General features: G+C 39.2%; 2 protein-coding genes across 3 annotated transcripts in view; one reads left to right on the top strand and one right to left on the bottom strand.

Moving 5' to 3' along the window:
• The first annotated feature begins 10599 nt into the window (after positions 1 to 10599).
• On the top strand, positions 10600 to 15710 carry ANKRD37 (ankyrin repeat domain 37). 2 transcript variants are annotated; one of them, XM_039241199.1, is made up of 5 exons: positions 10600 to 10801; positions 11011 to 11163; positions 12020 to 12111; positions 12653 to 12856; positions 15533 to 15710. In XM_039241199.1, coding segments are annotated over exons 1-5 (477 nt in total). In that variant the 5' UTR covers positions 10600 to 10774; the 3' UTR covers positions 15534 to 15710. The 2 variants fall into 2 exon arrangements, with proteins under 2 accessions (XP_039097130.1, XP_039097129.1); XM_039241198.1 differs by lacking the exon at positions 15533 to 15710 and adding an exon at positions 13101 to 13334 and having other exon boundaries at positions 10601 to 10801.
• UFSP2 (UFM1 specific peptidase 2) overlaps positions 13398 to 21564 on the bottom strand; it is a 31440-nt gene continuing 23273 nt past the window's right edge. Inside the window, exon 12 of the mRNA XM_039241197.1 lies at positions 13398 to 13556. Coding sequence (XP_039097128.1) covers positions 13470 to 13556 — 87 coding nt within the window. The 3' untranslated portion in view covers positions 13398 to 13469. The remainder of the gene's footprint in view (positions 13557 to 21564) is intronic.

Below are 21564 nucleotides of genomic sequence, written 5' to 3'. Positions count from 1 at the left end.
TGAGTCCTCAGTTTGTTCTCAGCATTCAAGAGTCTCTCATGGTTTGCCTCTCTCCCTCTCCCCCACCATTTCCTCCCTTCTTCTCCCCCATGGTCCTCAGTTAAGTTCCTCCTAATCCTCCTATACGTGCAAACGTCAACCCATTACATTCTTCAAATATGGCTTCTGCCTCATTCTAACCCTCTTCTCTTTCGGGCGTTCCAATTATACCTTCTTCCCAGGTCTCTTACTCTGTTTTTCACATTTTCCATCTGATTATCTCTTTCTGCCACATTCTAAGTAATCTCTTCAGCACTCTCTCTGTTTTATTAATCCTTGCTTTAGCCATGTCTAGTCTGCTGTTAATATTTAAAACTTTTAATATTAAATATTTGAAAATGTTTTACTGAAGTATAATATAAATACAGAAATGTATAGGTAGTTTACAGCTTGATAAATGTTCACAAACTGAACATTTCCGTGTAACTAGCACTCAGATCCCAAAAGAGAAAATTAGCAGCACCCAGAAACCTCCCTAGTACTGCCTTCTAGTTACTGTGTAAGCCCCAATGTAAATAGGATATGGCATAAATTATTTTTGCATACTTTGTATACCATGTAAATGGAATCGTGTACTATGTATTAATTTGTGTCTGGCTTCTGTGTTCAACACTGCATGGAGATTCATCCATTCTGTTGTGTTGGTTGTAGCTTTCGACTTCTCGTTGCTACATAGGATTACACTGTGCATTCGAATGTACCATGATCTGTCTCTTCCATTTGACAGACTTTGGAGTAGTCTCTGTTTTGGACTTTTGAGAACAGTTCTGCTATAAACATTCTCGTACCTGTTTTTCTGCCTAAATATTCACGTGCATTTCTGTTGGGTATAAACATAGGAATATGAATTCCTGGGGCAATGGGTATACGTGTTCACCTTTAGTAGATACTGCAGAATAGTTTCCAAGTGGTTGTACACGAGTTACTTTTTTAAACATTAAGTGTTTTTTTTAGATTTCTGGTAGTCTGGGTAATTTATGGTAAGATTGCTGGACTCATTTGGGTTTTGAATTGAAATCACCCATTCAATTAAGCTGACTTATCAGAAGTCCTGGTAAAAAAATTTTAGTGGTCTTGAATTTAGTGGCCTTCAGTTTAGGGCTTGATCAGCTTGTTATAGCTGCAACTTCGTACCTCTAACACCTCACCATTGTTCCCTTCCTCAGCCCCTGATAACTGCCTTTCTGCTTTCTGCTTCTATGAGTTTGACGATTTTAGATCCCTTGTGTAAGTGGGATCGTGTCCTATTTAGTCTGAGTCTGGCTTATTCCACTTAGCATAATGTCCTCTGGGTTCATTCATGTTACACAAATGGCAGGATTTCCTCTTTTTTAAAGACTGAGTGATATTCCATTGTATGAAATACCACATTTTCTTTATTTACCTATTAATGAAGAGTTAGTTTGCTTCAGTGTCTTGGCTATTGTGAATAATGCTGCAGTGAACGTGCAAGTGCAGATCTTGGCTTAAGATTCTGATTTCAATTCAAAATATTCCGAAGTAGGTGTGGATTATATTAGTTCCATTTTAAATCTTCTGAGAAACTTCCGTACTTTTTCCGTGGTGGCCATACTGGTTTACATTCCCACCAAATGGGCACAAAGGGTTCCCTTTTTTTCTACTTCCTCACCAACACTTGTGTGTTTATGATAAAAGCTATTCTAACAGGTGTGAGGTTTTCTCATTGTGGTTTTGATCAGTATTCCCCTGATGGTTAGTGATGTTGAGCCCCTTTTCAAATACCTTTTGGCTGTATATTTGTCTTCTTTGGAGAAATGTCTATTTGGGTCATTTATACTTTTTAATTTTTTATTAAATTATTTTATTAAATTAAAAAGTACCCGTTTGTACTTTTTAATTTTTTATTAAATTTTAATTTAAGTGTAATTAACACCAGTGTTATATTAGTTTACGGGCACACTATTGTGATTCAACACTTCCATACGCTACTCAGTGCTCATTATGATAAGTGTACTCTTGAATGCTCCTTTGCCCATTCTTAAATTGCCTTATCTTTCTGCTACTGAGCTATAGAAATTGAAGCCCCAATTCTTGTTTTTTTCTTTTCTTGCTTGTACTTGAGGTGTCATATTTAAGATAAGAAAACCATCGCCTAATCCAAGGTCACAAAGACTTACCCTTTTGTTTTCTTCTGAAAGCTCTGTAGTTTCAGCTCTTATATTTAGATCTTTGCTCCATTTTGAGTTATTTTGATATACAGTGTGAGGGAGGGGTCCAAATGAAGTCTTTTGCAAGTGGATATCCAGTTGCCCGAGTACCTTTTGTTTAAAAGACTATGATACTCTCAGCCTCTATTATACTTTTAACTACGTAGTTCTGTTTGGAAGCATGTGTATTGAATCTTTTACAGGTAACTTTGGACTTTAAATTTTGTGTTCTGAATAATCGAATTATTTTGAAAGCTAAAAACTTATTTAGAGAGAGAGAATTAGAAATGAATTTCTACTGTAAGTGGAAAAATGATGTATTAAATTAAGAAAGGAAACTTCTATTGATATAAAGTAGTTTTTATGTGCAATTTCTATTTGTATATTGTCAGCAACAGGTAAAATAGGTTAACTATTTGATTAAATTTGCAAGTATTTTTAAAAACTATTTATTTATTTTGAGAGGGGAGAGAGAGAGAATCCAAGCAGGCTCCATGCTGTCAGTGCAGAGCCTGACACAGGGTTTGATCCCACGAACCATGAGATCATGACCTGAGCTGAAATTAAGAGTCAGATGCTTAACCTACTGAGCCACCCAGGTGCCACTAAATCTGTAAGTATTTTAATGGTACAACTAAAATATTAAAAATAATTTAAGTTTTGTTTAGACGAGGGTGGCCTTTATATACTGAAATAGAGGGTATCTGCTATTATGTTCATACCTCATCAAGCAAAAAGTGGTTTCATTTCATTTGGGAACTTGGCTTCAGAAATGGTAAAGAACAGGGGGCCTAGACTTTCCTCATCCTCTTTCTATGCTAAAAAATTAGAAAGTGGGTGAAGTGGATAATATTGATAAATGGGAAAATGTGTACTATCCAGTACAGTCAGTAAGGTGTCAGGAAATCCGGTGTGAGGAGCTTAGGAGAGGAGCCAGGCTACGGGGCTGCAGAGAAGACACACGAACCTCAGCTTTGCTGGAAGCGCCCCTCATCTCTCACCATGCACAGCCTGGACCCCAACGAGCCAAAGGATACAATTAGAGAAACAGGGACAAAGTCAGAGAGATCCTAGAGAATGAAGTCTCCGATGAAAAACTGCCAAGATGGAGCGTGGCTAAGCTCTGCGGTCTTTGGTGAAATTGAGAGTAAAGGCCCAACGCTGGAGGCGCACAGAGCCTTGTGTTAGAAGCACCGCTCCTGCCCGGAGACACGTGCCGCCTGGATTGCAAAATGATATCGTCCTGTTAGCTACCCTGTGAATGTCAAGTGGAAAGATCCTAGAATCACACATCGAGACACTTCAACGAGTCATAGGTACTATAAAAACAAACAGAAACAAAACTTACTCTAACCAGGTCCAAACAGCCCATTTGGATTTTGGCGAAAATCACATTCCATCCTTGAAGAATCTTGGGATCGGTTGCACTAGGTAGCCCTTGAGAAAATGCCTTTTGCTTCTGTGCTGATCTTACACTCAACCCAGTATACACATCCGGGTGGCCTGATACTTTACTCATGTAAAAATTTGGGTATTTGCAACTTCAAAATAGAAATTCTCTCCAAAGTATCTACCCTTCCTCTTAAAAAAAATTTTTTTTTAGGTAAAGATGTAAACCTTTGGGAATCTGATAAAATTGTCTAAAAATGGCTTGTAACTTTTTAATGGAGTAGCAAAAGGTAAGTTAAATGTAAAACTGTTGTGAAAATGAATTTAAGTATATTAAATAGTGTCTTTTATGGGTTATTCTTGTGTTCCTGTGCAGAAAAGAGTTAGCCTAGCTGGCATGAGGCTGCCATCTTCCTTCCTTCCTTCTCTCCCTTCCTTCTCTTCCTTCCTCCCACTCTCCCTCCCTCCCTCTTTTTTTTCCCTTTCTCCCTTCCTTCTAAAATTTTAGTGTTTATTTATTTATTTTGAGAGAGAGAGCGAGCGAGCTCATGTGGGCCAGAGCAGAAGGGCAGAGAGAGACAGAAAGAGAGAATCCCAAGCACGTTCTGCACCATCAGTGCAGAGCCTGATGCAGGGCTCGAACTCACAAATTGCAAGATCATGACCTGAGCCGAAATCAGGAGTCAGATGCTTAACCTCCTGAGCCACCCATGCGGCCTGAGGCTGCCATCTTTAGAAGGCCACCCTGGCAAGGTTGGTCCTTGGTTGGCATTTGGGAACTTGACCAGTCATCCCCCTGACAAGCCTAGTTGGCAGAGTTTCTGTTGTTTGTATAAACATCATGATGACGTATGGTGAACATGTTTTTCCTTCTGGAATTCTGTAATTTTAGTATTTGCTAGGTCACACCTACGTGACAGGCCTCCAGTAAAAATATTGGGTCCTGAGTCTGTAATGAGCTTATCGAGGCAGAAACATTGCACACAGGATCCTGTATTATTCCCTGCCAGAGAAAGGGGCACATTGGTGAGTTTGTTTTTGGAAGTGAGTGATCCGTAGGCCTGGGCATGGATTTCTCCAGACTCCCCCTGGTTTTTTTTTTTCTTTGATGATCGAAAGTATATTCTTTTCACCGTAATAAACTTGAGCCATGAGTACAACCCTGTGCTAAGTCTGAGTCCCAACACAGTATCTTAGACTATGTTGTAAAAATATGAGCCTACAGGTTTTGTGGAACCCCTTGGTCAAACTTTAAAAATTTCTGTTATTTTTTGTTTTTAATTATTTTTGCTAATGTTTCTAATAGCTTTTTTGGCACTTAATAGCTGTCTTAATCCAATACTAAAATAATGAATATTTAGTTAAAGTTCTTTTAAAATTGAGGTACAACACTGAAGCTCCTGTCATAATAGATAAATAGTTACTGGTGCCCATAAATAAGTGTCCCGGGCAAAAATGCAAAGGTCTGTGTTTTACTGTTATTGCTCTTTTCATTACTGTTGTCTCACACTCATTAAAAAAGAAATGGTAGTGTTCATATATTAATTGGAGGCATAATCTGTTCATATAGGAAGGAAACTTAGAAAAGAACATTATAATTATTGCTGAAATCTCAAAAGACAATATTGAATCAGTAGCCTTCTATTGTTTTCTTTATTTTTCCCCCTTTCTAGTTAGGTCTATTTGTTTATTTAAAACAAAAGTCCAGTTAGAGCTTTTTCCACTGTGCTTCCTCCTGGGTGTGGTCAATTTACATCATGCCCTGAAATGAGAGGAAAAAGAAGTGTGGGAAAAGATAGGATGTCTTTTACTACCAGAGAAGCACTGAAGGGAGAGCCTGGTAGCTTTTAATTTTTCTGCAATTTACCATGCATTCTGTGAGCACATAAGCTACTCTTGGAAAGACTGATTTTTCCAAAATCTTGGTAATTATGTGGGATTCAAATGCCTCATGTGTCCTGTTCCTGATGTGTGGAAACCATTTTTTAGCCAGTTAGGGCTACCAGGGCCTTTCCTGAGGGGGTTCACTCAACATCCAGAGACAAATGAATATAAATATTATTTAGTGACTGCATATTTGTCTTCTGTATTTATAGAAGCTTATTCATACAGAAGAGTTGCTGCTATTATAGTTACAGATACATTCTGGAATAATCTATTTCCCGGGGTCAGATAATAAGATAATTGAGTAAATTTTTAATGTATAAAAATTGCTTATTACCCTCAAAGAGTAGCAATGGTTGAGACAAGAAACAATTACAAGGGGAAGTAACAAAAATCTGTAACAATCCAAATCTAAATTGACCTGTTGTGCTAATGACTATGAGGGTCACATCAAACAAGAAAATTGAATTAATCTTGTATAAAATAATCATGAACAGATCCACAAGGTTTCTTGTCCCCACCATATGACAATGTATGGGTAACAAATAATACCATTATCTCACATCTATTTCTCAACTCCACTGGGTAAGAGATCAGATTTCATGAAATCCTAAATATCAGTATTGATCTAGGTAATTTCTGTGCTTAATGGCATTTACACAAGGAACTCTCAAAGTATTTTGGTAACTTAATTTTAAAGACTATTAAACATGTAAGAAATTTATTTTATCATTTGTACCTGTATAAGATAACTGGATAATAGCTGATTTGGGGAATCGTGTCAAAAGTTTGAAATTCAGCTGTTTTATTTTAAAAATGCTTATTATTGAAAGTGGGTAGAAAACATAGAATATTAGATATATGCTTTGAGTGTATATTCGCTTAGAACTGATTTCAACATCATATGCTACACTGTTATTTACTTGTTCTAATTATTTAATTAGTAATATCAACATTTTGTCCCTATTTTCCCCTTTTAGGAAAAAAGATTAATTTGAGTAGGATGTTAATAAATTGGGACAAATCTGAGTTACTGTAAAAAATGAGTTTCAACTTGGAGCGCCTAGGGGGCTTAGTTGGGTAAGTGTCTCACTTCAGCTCAGGTCATGATCTCAAGATTTGTGGGTCTGAGCCCCATGTTGAGCTCTGTGCTGACAGCTCAGAGCCTGGAGCCTGCTTCAGATTCTGTGTCTCCCTCTTTCTCTGCCCCTCCCCCACTGTGCTTGGTCTCCCTCTCTCTCTCAAAAATAAACATAAAAAAATGACTTTCAACTTTCTATACTAGATAAATTATAATATCAAATATATCAAGTAGCTTTGGAGCTATGGCCTACAAAAAGAAATATAATGTATTCTATTCAGCTACTCTCTTTATATTCCTTAAATGAAAGAAATAGGTTGTGCAATAAATGCTTGTATTGCATGCATTTATTGTGGTCGATTAAACAAGAATCAATGTATAACTAATAAAGAGTATACAAATATACCATATACATTTTAACTTAAAAACATTATATATATATTACTTCCCAGTCTTTTCATGTAGGGTCAGAAGCTTTTTCTTTAGAGGTTGAATGTGAGTTTATAGTTACCTTTTTCATAAAAAGAATTCACATGCATATGAATTTCATTTTATGTTTCTTTCAAATGGAAGTAGGAGTTTAAAAATGCCCATGAAATAGTCTGATCATAGATCTATTTCTCCTCATCTTTTATAGTCAATTTATCCTCACCTACTTTGAAAGCATTTTTCTTGAGATTTGATAATTTTGAAAGCATTCGTTTTAGTTTTCTTAAAAATTATAGTTCTCATCTCTCATTTAACCAGTAATATAATACTTAATTATATAATAATCCTTATAGGTGTGGAAAAAAATTCAAAGTGATATAAGCCCAAGTAACTGAACATTTAAGAGAATAGTCTGGTAAAACCTCCCAGTGATCAATGCAATGGACAGTGTGTTTTGCAGAGGAACTGAAGGAACTAAGTAGTGATTGGTTGTGAAAATTTGGCTTCATAAGGTTTTAGATGTCTTCTGTCATTACTATATTTGGAAAGAGGGTTACTTAAAAATGAAACTAAATATTTGAATAAACAAAAACTTCAATAGCTGGGGTCTCCAGAAAGAAATCTAATACATAATGGTTTAAGTGGCCTCAAGTCTTCTTTTTAAAAATGAACTTCATATTTTTAGAATAATTTTACAGAAATTGCAGAGATAGTACAGAGAATTGGCCCACTCGATTTTCCCTATAGTTTGTTGCCAAATACTCTGAAAATTTTTTTATTTGAATATCGCTGATGTTACATTAATTTCACAAGTACAACTTAGTGATTCAACTTTGCTATACATTTCATTGAATGAAGGAGTTGTTTTTCAATGGATTTTAATATCTATGGATATTCTCTAAGGACTTTCTTTTGCTTTAAAGAAGCTAATCTCAGTAACTTCAAATCTACCAATGATAACCAGAATTCTTTAAACTTTAGATAGAAGAATGTGGTCTCTGGAGTGAAATGGACTGAGTCCAGCTCCACCCCTTAATGATATGACCTTAGATAAGTTAGTGAACCTCTGCAAGCCCCAATTTCACTTCCTGAAAAGTGGAGAAGATAATAATAACTATCTGTATTAATCTTGGGGCATAGCAAGTCTCAATATCAGTTTATTATAATAAATTGAATAGACATTAGTGGTCAGTTAATTTAATTTGTAAAGATTTGTAAATCTTTATTTTCCATCACTGCTGTATCTGTATCATATACTGCAAGCAGACTGAATTGCACATAGTTCTATTATCACTGGAAGATATTTTACACTCCTTAGAAATACTCTTCCCTTCATGGACTACCTAACAAACTCCTACTCACCCTTCAAGACTTAGTCCACATATCTTTCATTCATTGTCACTTACTCATCATCCAAAATGGTTTATACTCACTCTAAATGGCATCCTCCTTCTGGAAAACACAGCTACCAGCAAATTAAACACACATAACATTAACACTGCTTAGAGGAGTGCCTGTTGATATATGCATCTTAGACCATCTTCCTCTTCAGAAAACTGATCCCACCTGCTACATGTTCAGAAATAACTCCAGCTGTTTCCTCATAAGATGGTATTTTTCCCCCAAATGTATTTCTTCTGTATATTTTTGTGCTCCGCCAGCTTTGTTCAGTTTTTAGAAAGCTTTTAAGCTCATTATTAACAGAAGCAAGATACTTAGCTGAGACATCGTTTTTCTGAAACATATTGTGAGCAATGGACAAGTAGGAAGTGATTAAAGGGAGAAAAGCTTTAACAACTACTCACAAAATTCCCTTTCCTCATGAAACTTACATACATAACAAAAAGTTAACAATAATTACCAGGCTTAACACGTGCTGAATAGAATCTTGTTTTAAATAAAATGGATGTAATATGGAAGCACATTCATCATACAGATATCCCATTGCATGTGTTAACTGCACTATGATGTTTAAAACTGTAAGAACTTCTCTGACAATATCTTGCATCATTTAAGAATTCCTGAAAATGAACATCTGTGCAAACCTGAGCTTAATTGCTTTAAAAAAGTGCTTACCTAATTGATAAACATGAATGGAAAAGGGAAACTGGCAGTATATTCATGTGTTCTCACAGCTCTCTGACATTCTTTAAATATCATAAAAAATTCTGAATAATTTCAACATAAAAATACAGAACACAGCACTTTACTGTGTTTGAACATAAATATGTATATATTTATCTTCAGAGACACATATGAACAAGTTGTGTAAAACTACCTCTTGGGTCACTGCCTATGTGTAATTTATGACTGCAAAATTATATTATGCCTCTTATTATGAAATAAAAAAGACTGTAACCAAAATTAGAACTAAAAGGCCACTCAGAGCTTGTCCTCTAAAAGCATAATAATAAACACAGACTCTTTGTCAGTCCTACTCTCAAAGGAATCAGTAGGAAGGAAATCACTGAGCTTGAGTTTTTTAGCTAGATTAATCTGGAGGAAAAAAAAAAACGTTTAGGAAAAGATAGTTAAGAGAGTACAGATGTGGCCGATGGCTACAATTTGAAGTCAGGAAGCCTGTTTCTAAAATTGCACAAAAAGGCTTGACTCAAGCTTAAGAGAATGAGGAGCTTCAGGAGAGCCATTCCTCACCCCGTTCCCCCCCCCCCCCCCCCCCCCCCCCCCCCCCCCCCCGCCTCTCTCTCTGAGCAGCTGGGAGGTCCTATCTGCCCGGCCTGGGAAGAGCCCCATACATAGGTCACAAACGTCCGTGGCCTGGGTCCCTTCGTCTGTCCTTGAACACTCCCCACTATTAGGGCTGACACGTTCTTAAGCAAGCTCAAGGTTAATGGCCTGGGCACTCAACCTTTCCGCAGGCGACAAGCCCAGGGGTGTGCTTTAACCTTTTCTCCAGGAGAGGACACAGGACCACGGCTGGCTCATTTTACAGGATTTCCCAATACGGGCCTGGCGTCACAGAAAAGGGTCCAGTTTGATAAACCATTTAATTTTGGGGGGTGGTCGGAGCAGTCCTTATGCTAAAACTCATCACTTTAGGTCACGTTGGCCTCCCCCCGCCCCCACCTCCCGCCCCGGCTCCGGTTTTCCGCCCTAAAAGTCCAGGGCGACGGGGACAGGCGAGCGGGGGGCCGAGTATGAACGTGACGCCGAAAGAACTCTCCTCCTTCCTCCGGAGCCGGAGGGCGGGGGACGCGGCGCCAGCACCACGCACAGCTGCTTCCAAAGGTGGTGCTGCCGGAGTTCCGTCGTTTCCTGGTTACGTGCGCGCCAGCAGAAACGAAAACTGCCGCTTCTCCACAGGGACGAGAGGGCTGGGCACGCTAGTGCGAGACGTGTCAAACCACGCGCGCCCCATGGCTGCTGCCGCAGCCCAGCCGCCCAGCTCCCTCTGCGGCGCACGCGCCCTGGGGCTCCGCTGGGGCCTCCGAGGGCCCCGCCCCCGGGTAGGCGGGGCTGGCATCTCCCGGCGGGCCAATCGGCTGGCGCACCTACGGCTTCCTCCCCAGCTAGCCGCGCGGTCGCACGTGCCAGTGTTTGTGTACGTGCGGCTGCCGCGGGGCGGGGAAGGGCCGGGCGGCGCCGGGTGAGGCTCCGGGGGCGCGGCGGGAGTTGGGGCGCGGCCGCGAGGGGCCGTCCCGCGGGCCCGGGCGGTCTAAATTCTCCCGCACTTGGGCTGGCTGCGCTCTTACCTGCCAGTCGGCAGCGCCTGCCCCACCGCGCCGCACTCCCAGGGCCTCCGGTCCTCGGCTTTAGGTGGAGAATGCTGTTGCTCGACTGCAACCCAGAGGTGAGACTCGGGCCCCTTTTGTCCTGCAGGCAAACGCTCCCGGAGGTCCGTCTGCTCGGGGGCACTAGCGAGGGTCACTGACCACTGCGTGCTGCCGAGTCCAGCCTCTTCAGAGTAGGATTTGGGGAGTGGGGGAAGAGTTTCAACCGCGGGGGAGCGCGGGGCCGCACGGAGGCATCAGGGGTGCTGGAGCCGTGGTCTTCCCGCAGGTGGATAGTCTGAAGCATCTGCTGGAGGCCGGGGCCTCGGTCAACGCACCCCCCGATCCCCGCGAGCAGTCGCCTGTCCATTTGGCCGCAGGTGGCGGCCTTGCTTGCTTTCTTCTGTGGCAGCTGCAGACAGGCGCTGACCTCAACCAGCAGGTATCTAGGTTACCGATTGTTGCTGTGTGCACCCTGCCCTCCACCCACATCCACACACACTCTTCTCGGACGCCCTAACAGCAAGTGGTCGCTGTTGTTAGAGGTCTGTAGCAGCGAAGCCCAATGGAAATGGAAAGGGAGACTCTAAATTTAAAATTTCCTAGTAGCCACGTTAATGAAAGAAAATGAAACATGAACTTAATTTTATAATTTAAATCAATTCACCTGAAAATTATCATTTCAGTATATGATCAGTATGTAACGTTACTTACAGATAGTTTCCATTTTCTTTTCATACATCTTCTCAGTGTGGCATGTATTTTACATTTACAGCACATTTCAGTTCCGATTAACCACATCTCAAGTGCTCATTAACCATATGTATGACTACTGGCTACTGTATTGGACAGCATACCTAGGTCTACAGCTTATTTCACAACGAACAGTTGCTACATTGCCAAATTAAAAGTCTCAGAATAGTAATTATTGAAGTAACGGTTGTGAGGCAAACTCATTACTTGTATGGTTTCCTATAGAACTTTCTTATGGTAGCCTGCATCTTCCATTGAATATTATAGTGAATTTAAATTGTACATTTTTTTTACCTGTGTAAAACTCTACCATGCTTTTTTTCACCTAAGTTTTAATGTATGTAGCTGTGGCTGCATGTTTTTATTAATGAAAACTTTGTATTTAATAAACACAAAGTGAACTTTATTTTTTAAAAAACCCGAATTAAAGAAATTCAGTACCATGTAGTTCTAACTGGCTTTCTTAAACAGTAATTAGACTTTACCTACCAACTTATACAGAGGATTGTGGGGGAGAGACTAAAATGTGTTGTCTTATCTTTAAGGATGTTTTTGGAGAAGCTCCGCTACACAAGGCGGCAAAAGTTGGAAGTCTGGAATGCCTTAGCCTGCTGGTAGCCAGTGATGCCCAAATTGAGTAAGTATAAAATCAATGGCTTCAAATTTCATAATTTTCTTGGACTAAGCTAATCAAGACTCCTGAAGCTGAGTTATGAGTGCTTTTAAAAATGATGCTCGCCTAATTGACAATTTAGAGTTATTTAAATGTTAACTTAGGCTATTAATGATACCTTATATTACATTTAAGTAAAAAATGGATTCTTAGCAATCCTTTTCATCCATTGTGGCAATATTACAACTTTGTTTTGGTTTGGGATAATCCCTTTTGTAAAAGTTTTCACTGACCTCCTTTGAGTAATTACTTGTTATACTGAGCACGGAATATTCTTTCATTTGTTCAGAAATGGAATGTCTGCTCTGTGCTGAACTCTGTGCTAGCCAATGAGGTTGCAGTAGTAAGGGAATATTGGAATTTTCCTAGGATTCCTTTACTTCTGTTCTGAAACCAACATTCATCTAAGCCCAAATCTCCTTTGTAGAAAGATATATTAAAAAAAAAAAAGCAAGGCTGAACAATTGTCAGTTTTTATGTAACTCAATTTTTGTCTTAAATTCAGTTTATGTAATAAGAATGGGCAAACAGCTGAAGATCTAGCTTGGTCATGTGGATTTCTAGACTGCGCCAAGTTTCTTACAACAATTAAATGTATGCAGACAATAAAACCAAGTGAACAACTGGAGAGAGATCACGGTGTTCCAGGGCTCAGACAGAAACGAAGTTTTGGAAGTGCAGAAAATACAACTGGAAAAAGGAAGTGTTGGTAAGTAACTCGGTTCTGTTTTCTTCCTCCCTCAGAGATCTCTAGTTTAGTAGAGTTTATTGTTTCATTTAATAAGGGCAGCCTAATTTCTAGGGTATCTTTTTATTTTCATTAACTCATTTTAATACTGGTTTTAGTAACTACTGCTAGAGTCTAGAGGCCAGAAATTGTCCTGCGGGATGGAAGACTGAGGAGGAAACCTTTCTAAAAAAGGTTTTAATGGCACTGTGTTTTTAAAAAACAGATTCATGTCGGTCCTGAAAAGGTTTGAAGGAAGCCTTCGCTCCACTCAGACCTACGACTCAGCCACCAGCAATGGCTTCTGGCTCAACAGATGTACCTAAACTCCTTCTAAGAAGGAGGAAAACTTTCTTCTAAGTGAAGATAGCATTTAAGAACACATGTTTTTACATGCCTGTGATATTTTGGTTGTGCATGCTTTGTCTATTAAATTATTAAAGAATGTCTAAAGAATAAACTTTTCTTTGTGTACAACCTTTGGGGGAAAAAAAAATCATAGTTTAATCCATCAGACTATACCCAGGACTTAAAATCTGTCTTTATTAACAAATTTATAATACAACTTTACTACGGTCTTTGAGTCCAAGAGATTTTAAAAAACATTTGGTCGCTGAGGAAGACATAAATTATAGTAAGCATCCTTGTTCCAAAAGTCTGGGCCCTTCCATCCACACCAGCCCTACATTTGGGAAAAGCAAAAGGAAACTCTTTACAAAATGATAGGTCTACATGATCAAAACCATAACACTTTACAATCCTTTTCTGTCTGCTGGGCCCTGGAATAAGACTACTTGTGTAACTCAAAGATCTGAACTCCTGTGAAGCCTGGAAATTAACAGACTTGGGTCCATTTCAGGTAGAGTCTAATAAAATTTTAACTCTATAGTACTTAATCCTAGAAATTATTAAAAAACAATTCCTTATGGTAATGGTTACATTTTTCTTGATTCTAAGATGTGCACTTTTACAATTCTGGCAGTCGATGGCAGGTGACAGTTGAATTGGCAGTCTGTTTTTCTTAGTTGTCCACTAAAGACTGTCATACAGACCAAGCAGTAAATCTTAGCTATGAGGAAATCTGTGCTGGCTTCTTGAGATGGCTTTCACTGTCATTGGGCCATAATCATTCCACTCTCCATTTTTCAGTCACTATTAATCCTTCTTCCCAGCAGAGAAAATTACTTCCAAACAAAATCTCATTGTAAGCACAAAAGCGTATCAAATTTCTTTTTGGGCCATTGGTTTTTTTTTTATGTTTTCTTTTTTTTTGAGAGAGAAAGAGTGCAAGCTGGGGAGGGCCAGGGAAAGAGGGAGACAGGGAGACACAGAATCTAAAACAGGCTCCAGCTCCGAGCTGTTAGCACAGAGCCCGATGCAGGGCTCGAACTCACGAACCAGGAGATCATGACCTGAGCCGAAGTTGGATGCTCAACCCACTGAGCCACCCATGCGCCCTTGGTTTATTTTCTTAAAGACCCAACTAATGACTAGTCTGAATTATGTCACTCTGAAATGAAATGCTTTGCTTGCAAAATAGTTGTGAGGCGGCCAACTAGGACTCTTAACATAAATACCAGTGAGTGAGTGACAAGTAGTTACCCTAACTAACTCAGAGGCTGCTGGGTGTTAGTCAGGGACCTAAAGTTCAAGTGCATGCTTTCTACAGGAGATCGTGTGTTAGCTCTACTTGTGGAGGTTTGGAGGGTTGAGTAGAGATGCTTTTTAGTTTCTACATTTTTCTTTTTCTGATTGCAGAAATAAGATACACATTATATGAGTTCAAGTGAAAGTAAAAAACAAAAAATCCTCCACCAGTACTGTTCTCTTGCTCCCAGGTAACTGCTAATTTATCTTTGAGGCCTGTTTCTATATGTAAATAAGCTTTTTATTATCTCTTCTGGCAAAACTTCTAATAAATTTAATGTTCTAAAATCTGTTTTCTTAATGATCAACAGAAAAAAGGCTTATACTATCTGTTTTAATTTTTTAGGTCCTTTTTAGGTAACCAGACTCAAGTATTTAAAAAAGAAGTGGGTAGAGAGGGTGCCCAAACCAGCAACTGATGGGAGTTGATAAGGGAGCCTGCTCTTTTCCTTTGACACGACTAGTCTGGAAACGTCCAACAGGAAAGTTCCACAAAAGGGTAAAGAGAGGTCAGGCAGAGACAGAACTCTCTATGTAGCTCCTGAAATAGACTGAAGGTTGGTATCCTTCCAAAATTCATGTTGAAACCTAATCCCTAAGGTAGCTGGAAGTGGGGTCTTTTTGGGGAGGTGACTGGGTTATGCGGGTTGAACCCTCACGGATGGGATTAATGACCTCATGAGAGAGGCCCCTGAAACGTCCCTCATGCATTCCACCAACGTGGAAGACGGTGAAAAAGACTGCTACCTGTGAACTAGTAAGTGGGGCTCACCAGGCCAAACCTGCTGGTGCCTTGGATTTCTCTGCCTCCAGAATGGTAAGGAAAATATTTTCATCGTTTAGAAGCCACTCAGACTATGGTGTTCTGTCATAGCAGCCTGATCAGACAATAAAACAGTGCTCTAAATTGCTGAGTTAAGTGAGAGTCAGTAGTTCTACTGATGGCCAGGCCTTGGCTTCATGGTTCCTTACACGTGCTAATACAAAGGGTTTTGTTTTGTTTTTTTACAGAATGTCCAGAAATATAACTAGCAAAGGACAGCACAATTCTCAGAGAAAGTAATCAGGGACAAAGACTTACTGGATCTATCCAGATGCTTCAGGAAACCCTATTTAGACAACTCCATCTAGTGCAAAGTTCCTCAAGCCAGCCAGAAAGAAGTAATTTTATCTGTATCCCACCTCTCATTAAAATAATGAAGGCTACTCACTGCCTCAAAGATAAAATCTAAATGCCTGGTTTCTCTGCAGGGCTCACAGTGACTGTCCTGCCAGCCACACCCCTTCACCAGCTCTACTCAGGTTAAAACTACTGTAGTTCCAGGAACATGCCCTGCTTTCCTTTCACTGTCTCTAAGTGATCCCTCTACCAGATCCACAACTCTGCAGGATCTAACTCCCTCTTAGATAACCATATTCTTTCTGGGGAATCCTTTTTGGATCTCCTTTGTCCTTGTAGCTAGACTAAGAGCTTCTTAAAAACCTTTTTTAGTACCTCTATTGCTTTGGACAGTGGTTGGCACATATTATATAGGGACTTAATGCTGAATGAGTAGACACTTTACTAAAGAAAGAGTAAATACTGCTTCCATTTTCATGTACCAGTCAAAAACATTTCATAGATTTAAAAGTCCAAGTGCCTTGAAAGAGAAAAGCAGAATGCACTTATGTCCTGTTAGTATTTAGATAAGTCTTATCATTAGCAAAAGACTTTACTAAACTGGAATATAAAAGAGTTCAACCACACAGACACACACACACCAAAGCTCTTTATATGCTAAAGCCCTTTATCATCAGGGCTTTAGTAACCTCATGCAGTTATATTCTTTTCAGCTTCTGAAAGTGTATCACCAATCAATTTCAATGTTAAACCACCCGATTCCCCAGGAATTCTGCTTTAAAAAAAATGACCTGGATGGAGTTAAGAAGGCAGAGTATTATGGGGACCCTGAGCTTGTCCTTGAAATGCAGCTAGATCAGTGTCAAACCATTTTGAAAACCTAGGAAACTGATCTGAGGATTAATGCAACAATCTGCATAGTTTGAGCCAGATAACTTGCAAGGTACATAGTGTGGAGAGATGAACTGGGGGACAGAAAAGTGGCAGAGCCATAAAGGGTAAGGAGCGGTTTTCACGGAGAGGGGACAGAGAGAAAGGAGGAGAGGGCAGTGCATCGGGATCACACAAGAAAAACACTTCCCCTGAAAGTAGTTGGAAAGACAAAGAGTGAAAACACTTGCGGGAGACTGGACAAGAAATCAGTTCCCTAAATCCACTGAGAGGGAGAAAAGAGAGGGTTTCAATACTGCCAGATTCCATAAACAGTGGAGCATAGAGTCTGAAGTTTCAGAGCCCGTGCCTGGAAGGTAGAACACTTAGACACAGATACAGTAAAGGCAGGAGCCTGAAACAAAGGAGGAGTGTTTGTTTTATCACATGTGTGAGGGCACAAAATTCCCACTCCAGAGACTAGAGAGCTGGGTGAAACCATTTTCATCTCAAGCGCACATGTACGCACACAGGTATAGACCCCAGTGACCTAATCAGCGCCACCAAGTGGACAACGGAGTCTTTACAAGAAGTCCTGCCCACCTGCACCCTCCAGGCACATCCCAGAGAAGACCAGCACAAATCCCTTCCACCTGTTTAAAGACCACAGTATGCTAAAAAGTTTCAGTTCTAGGGAAAACTAGATATAACTTCATTCAGGCTGCATTCTGTTTGCTTGTTCGTTTGTTTTTGTTTCTGTTGTTTTCTTTTTCTTTTCTTTCTTGGATACAGAAAGAAGCAAATTTTTAAATTTTATATTCTATTTATTTTCCTTATTTTGTTCTATTTTATTATAAAAAAAGTATTTTGGGGGGCACCTGGATGTCAGTCAAACATCCGACTTCAGCTCAGCTCATGATCAAGACAGGGAAGAATGCACACCAAAAAAAAAAAAAAAAAAAACCAACAAAAAAACCAGGAAGAAATGATGGCCAGGGATTTCATCAACACAGATATTGTAAGATGTCTGAACTAGAATTTAAAACCACAATTATAATGTTGAAAAAAGTATGGAAGATAACAGAGAATCCCTTTCTGCAGAGATAAAAGAACTAAAACCTAGTAAGGCTGAAATTAAAAATTCTATAACCAAGACACAATCTTGAATGGATGCTGTGATGGCAAGGATGGATCAATCAGAGCATCAAATCAGTGATACAGAAGATAAAATCATGGAAAATAATGAAGCAGAAAAAAAAGAGGATCACAGTACAAGACTTAGAGAACTCGGTGACTTATTTAAAAAGGAATAACATTTGTATCATAGGAATCCTAGAAGATAGAGAAAAGGGACAGAAGGTTTATGTGAACAATTAATAGCTAAAAACATTCCTAATCTGGGATAGGACACAGATATTAAAATCGAAGAAACACAGAGAACTCCCATTAGATTCAACAAAAATTGACCATCACCAAGGTATATCATAGTCAAATTCACAAAATACACAGACAAAGAAAGAATCATGAAAGCAGCAAGGGAAAAAAAGTTCTTAACCTACAAGGGAAGACAGATCAGGTTCGTAGCAAGTCTGTCCACAGAAACTTCGCAGGCCAGAAAGGAGTGGCAGGATATATTCAATGCTGAATTGGAAAAATAGGCAGTTAAGAATTCTTTATCCAGCAAGGCTATCATTCAGAATAGAAGGAGATATAGTTTCCCAGACAAACAAAAACTAAACCAACCCTGCAAGAAATTTTAACGGGGACTCTCTAAGGGGAGAAAAAATAAAATAAAACAGACCAAAAACAACAAAGACTAGAAAGGACCAGTGAGCACCACCAGAAACACCAGTTCTATAGGCAACACTATTGCACTTAAATTCATATCGTTCAATAATCACTATAAATGTAAATGGACTAACTGCTCCAATCAAAAGACAGACTATCAGAATGGATTTAAAAAAAAACCCCATTTATATGCTGCCAAGAAGAGACTCATTTTAGACCTAATGACATCAGCAGGTTGAAAGTAAGGGGATGGAGAACATCTATCATGCTAATGGATATCATAAAAAGCTGGAGTAGCCATACTTATATCAGACAAACTAGATTTTAAAACAAAGACTATAACAAGAGATGAAGAAGGGCATTATATCTTACTTAAGGGGTCTATCCATCTAGAAGAGCTAATGAATTGTAAATATTTATGCCCCCAACTTGAAAGCACCTAAATATACGAATCAATCAATTACAAACATAAAGGAACTCATTGACAATAATACGGTAATAGTAGGGGCTTTTAACACCCCAATTACAGCAATGGACAGATCATCTAAGCAGAAAATTAACCAGGCTTTGAATGACACACTGGACCAGATGGACTTAACAGATATAGTCAGAACATTTCATCCTAAAGCAGCAAATTACACAGTATTCTTTTTTTTTTTTTTTTTTAATGTTTTATTTATCTCTAGGAGAAAGAGAGAAGAGACAGCTTGAGCAGGGGAGGGTCAGAGAGAGAGGGAGTCACAGACTGAAACAGGCTCCAGGCTCTGAGCTGGCAGTCAGCACAGAGCCCGACGCGGGGCTCGAACCCACGACCGCGAGATCATGACATAAGCGAAAGTCGGATGCTTAACCGACTAAGCCACCCAGGCGCCCCAAATTACACATTATTCTTGAGTGCACATGAAATATTCTCCAGAACAGTTCACATACTGGGTCTCAATCAATGCTATTGAAACCAAAAAAAAAAACAGTAGAACAGATCAATGAAACCAGGAGCTGGTTCTTTGAAAGAATTAACAAAACTGATAAACCCTGAGCCAGATTTATCAATGAAAAAGGAAAGGACCCAAATAAATAAATTCACGAATGAAAGTGGTCAGATCACAACCAACACTGTGGATACACAAACAATAATAGAATATTATGAGCAATTTTATGCCAACCACTTGGGCAATCTCGAAGAAATGGACAAATTCCTAGGAACATATAAACTACCAAAACTGGAACAGGAAGAAATAGCAACAGACCCATAACCAGTAAAGAAATTGAATCAATAATCAAAAATCTCGCAACAAACAAGAGTCCACAGCTGGATGGCTTCCCAGGGAAATTCTAGCAAACATTTAAAGAAGAGTTAAAACCTATTCTTTTGAAGCAGTTCCAAAAAACAGAAATGGAAGGAAAACTTCCAAATTCATTCTGAGACCAGCATTACCTTGATTCTAAGACGCAAGCCCCCACTAAAAGGGGAATTACAGACCAATCTCCCTGATGAACATGGATGGAAAAATTCCCCATAAGATACTAGTAAACCAAATCCAACAATACATTAAAAGAATTATTCACCACAATCAAGTGGGATTTAATCCTGGGCTGCAGGGGTGGCTCAATATCTGCATTTCAATCAATGTGATACATCACATTAATAAAAGAAAGGATAAGAACCACATGATAGTCTCAATAGATGCAGAAAAAGCATTTGACAAAATACAGCATCCTTTCTTGACAAAATCCCCCAACAAAGCAGGGATAGAAGGAACTACTACCTCAAGCTCATAAAGGCCATATATGAAAGACCCAGAGCTAATATCATCCTAAATGAGGAAAAATTAAGAGCTGTTCCATAAGGTCAGAACATGACAGGATGTACACTCTCACCACCGCTGTTCAAAATAGTGTTGGAAGTCCGAGCCTTAGCAATCAAGACAGGAAAACAGAATAAAAGGCATCCATATTGTCAAGAAAGAAGTCAAACTTTCACTCTTCACAGATGACATGATACTCTACATGGAAAAACTGGAAGCCTCCACCAAAAAACTGCTAGAACTGATCCATGAATTCAGCGAAGTCACAATATAAAATCAAATCTGTGGTATTTTTATACACCAATAATGAAACAGCAGAAAGAGAAAACAAGGAAATCAATCCCATTTACAATTGTACTGAAAACCATGAAATACCTAGGAATAAACCTAGAAAGGTTATGAAAGATATTGAAGAAGATACAAAGAAATGGAAAAACATTACATGCTCATGGGTTGGAAGAATAAATATTGTTAAAATATCTAGACTACCCAAAGAAATCTGTACATTCAATGGAATCCCTACCAACATATACCAGCATTCTTCCCAGAGCTAGAACGAACAATTCTAAAATTTGTATGGAACCAGAAATGACCCTGAATAGCCAAAATAATGATGAAAAAGAAAACCAAAGCTGGAGGCACCACAATCCCAATTGTGTAATACAGCAAATTGTGCTGGGAAGACTGGACAGTGACATGCAGAAGAATGAACCTGGACCACTTCCTTACACCATACACAAAAATAAACTCAAAATGGATGACAGACCTAAATGTAAGACAGGAATCCTTTAACATCCTTGAGTAGAAAGCAGGCAAAAACCTCTTTGACCTCAGCAGCAGCAATTTCTTACTAGACATGTCTCTGGGGGCAAGGTAAACAAAAGCAAAAATGAACTACTGGGACCTCATCAAGATAAAAAGCTTCTGCACAGCAAAGGAAACAATCAACAAAACTAAAAGGCAACCGATGGAATGAGAGAAGATATTTTCAAATGACATATTGATAAAGGGTTAGTATGCCAAATCTATAAAGAACTTACCAAACTCAACACCCAAAAACCAAATAATCCAGTGAAGAAATGAGCAAAAGACAAAGACACTTTTCCAAAGAAGACATCCAGATGGCCAACAGACACATGAAAAAGATGCTCAATGTCACTCATCATCAGGGAAATACAAAGTAAAACCACAATGAGATACCACCTCAGACCTGTCCAAATGGCTAAAAATAACAACTCAGGAAACAGCAGATATTGGTGAGGATGCGGAGAAAGGTGAACGCTTTTGCACTGCTGGAGGGAATGCAAACTGGAGCCGCCATTCTGCAGAACAGTATGGAGATTCCACAAAAAAATAAAAATAGAACTACCCTATGATCCAGCAATTGCACTACTAGGTATTTATCCAAGGGATACATGAGTGCCGTTTCAAAGGGGCACATGCACCCCAATGTTTACAGC

This window comes from Hyaena hyaena, unplaced genomic scaffold, assembly GCF_003009895.1.
Source record: "Hyaena hyaena isolate Hyena2069 unplaced genomic scaffold, ASM300989v1 scaffold_190, whole genome shotgun sequence".
NCBI lineage: Eukaryota > Metazoa > Chordata > Mammalia > Carnivora > Hyaenidae > Hyaena > Hyaena hyaena.
Note: the sequence above shows the minus strand (reverse complement) of the source record. Positions and strands in the feature narration are given on the sequence as shown.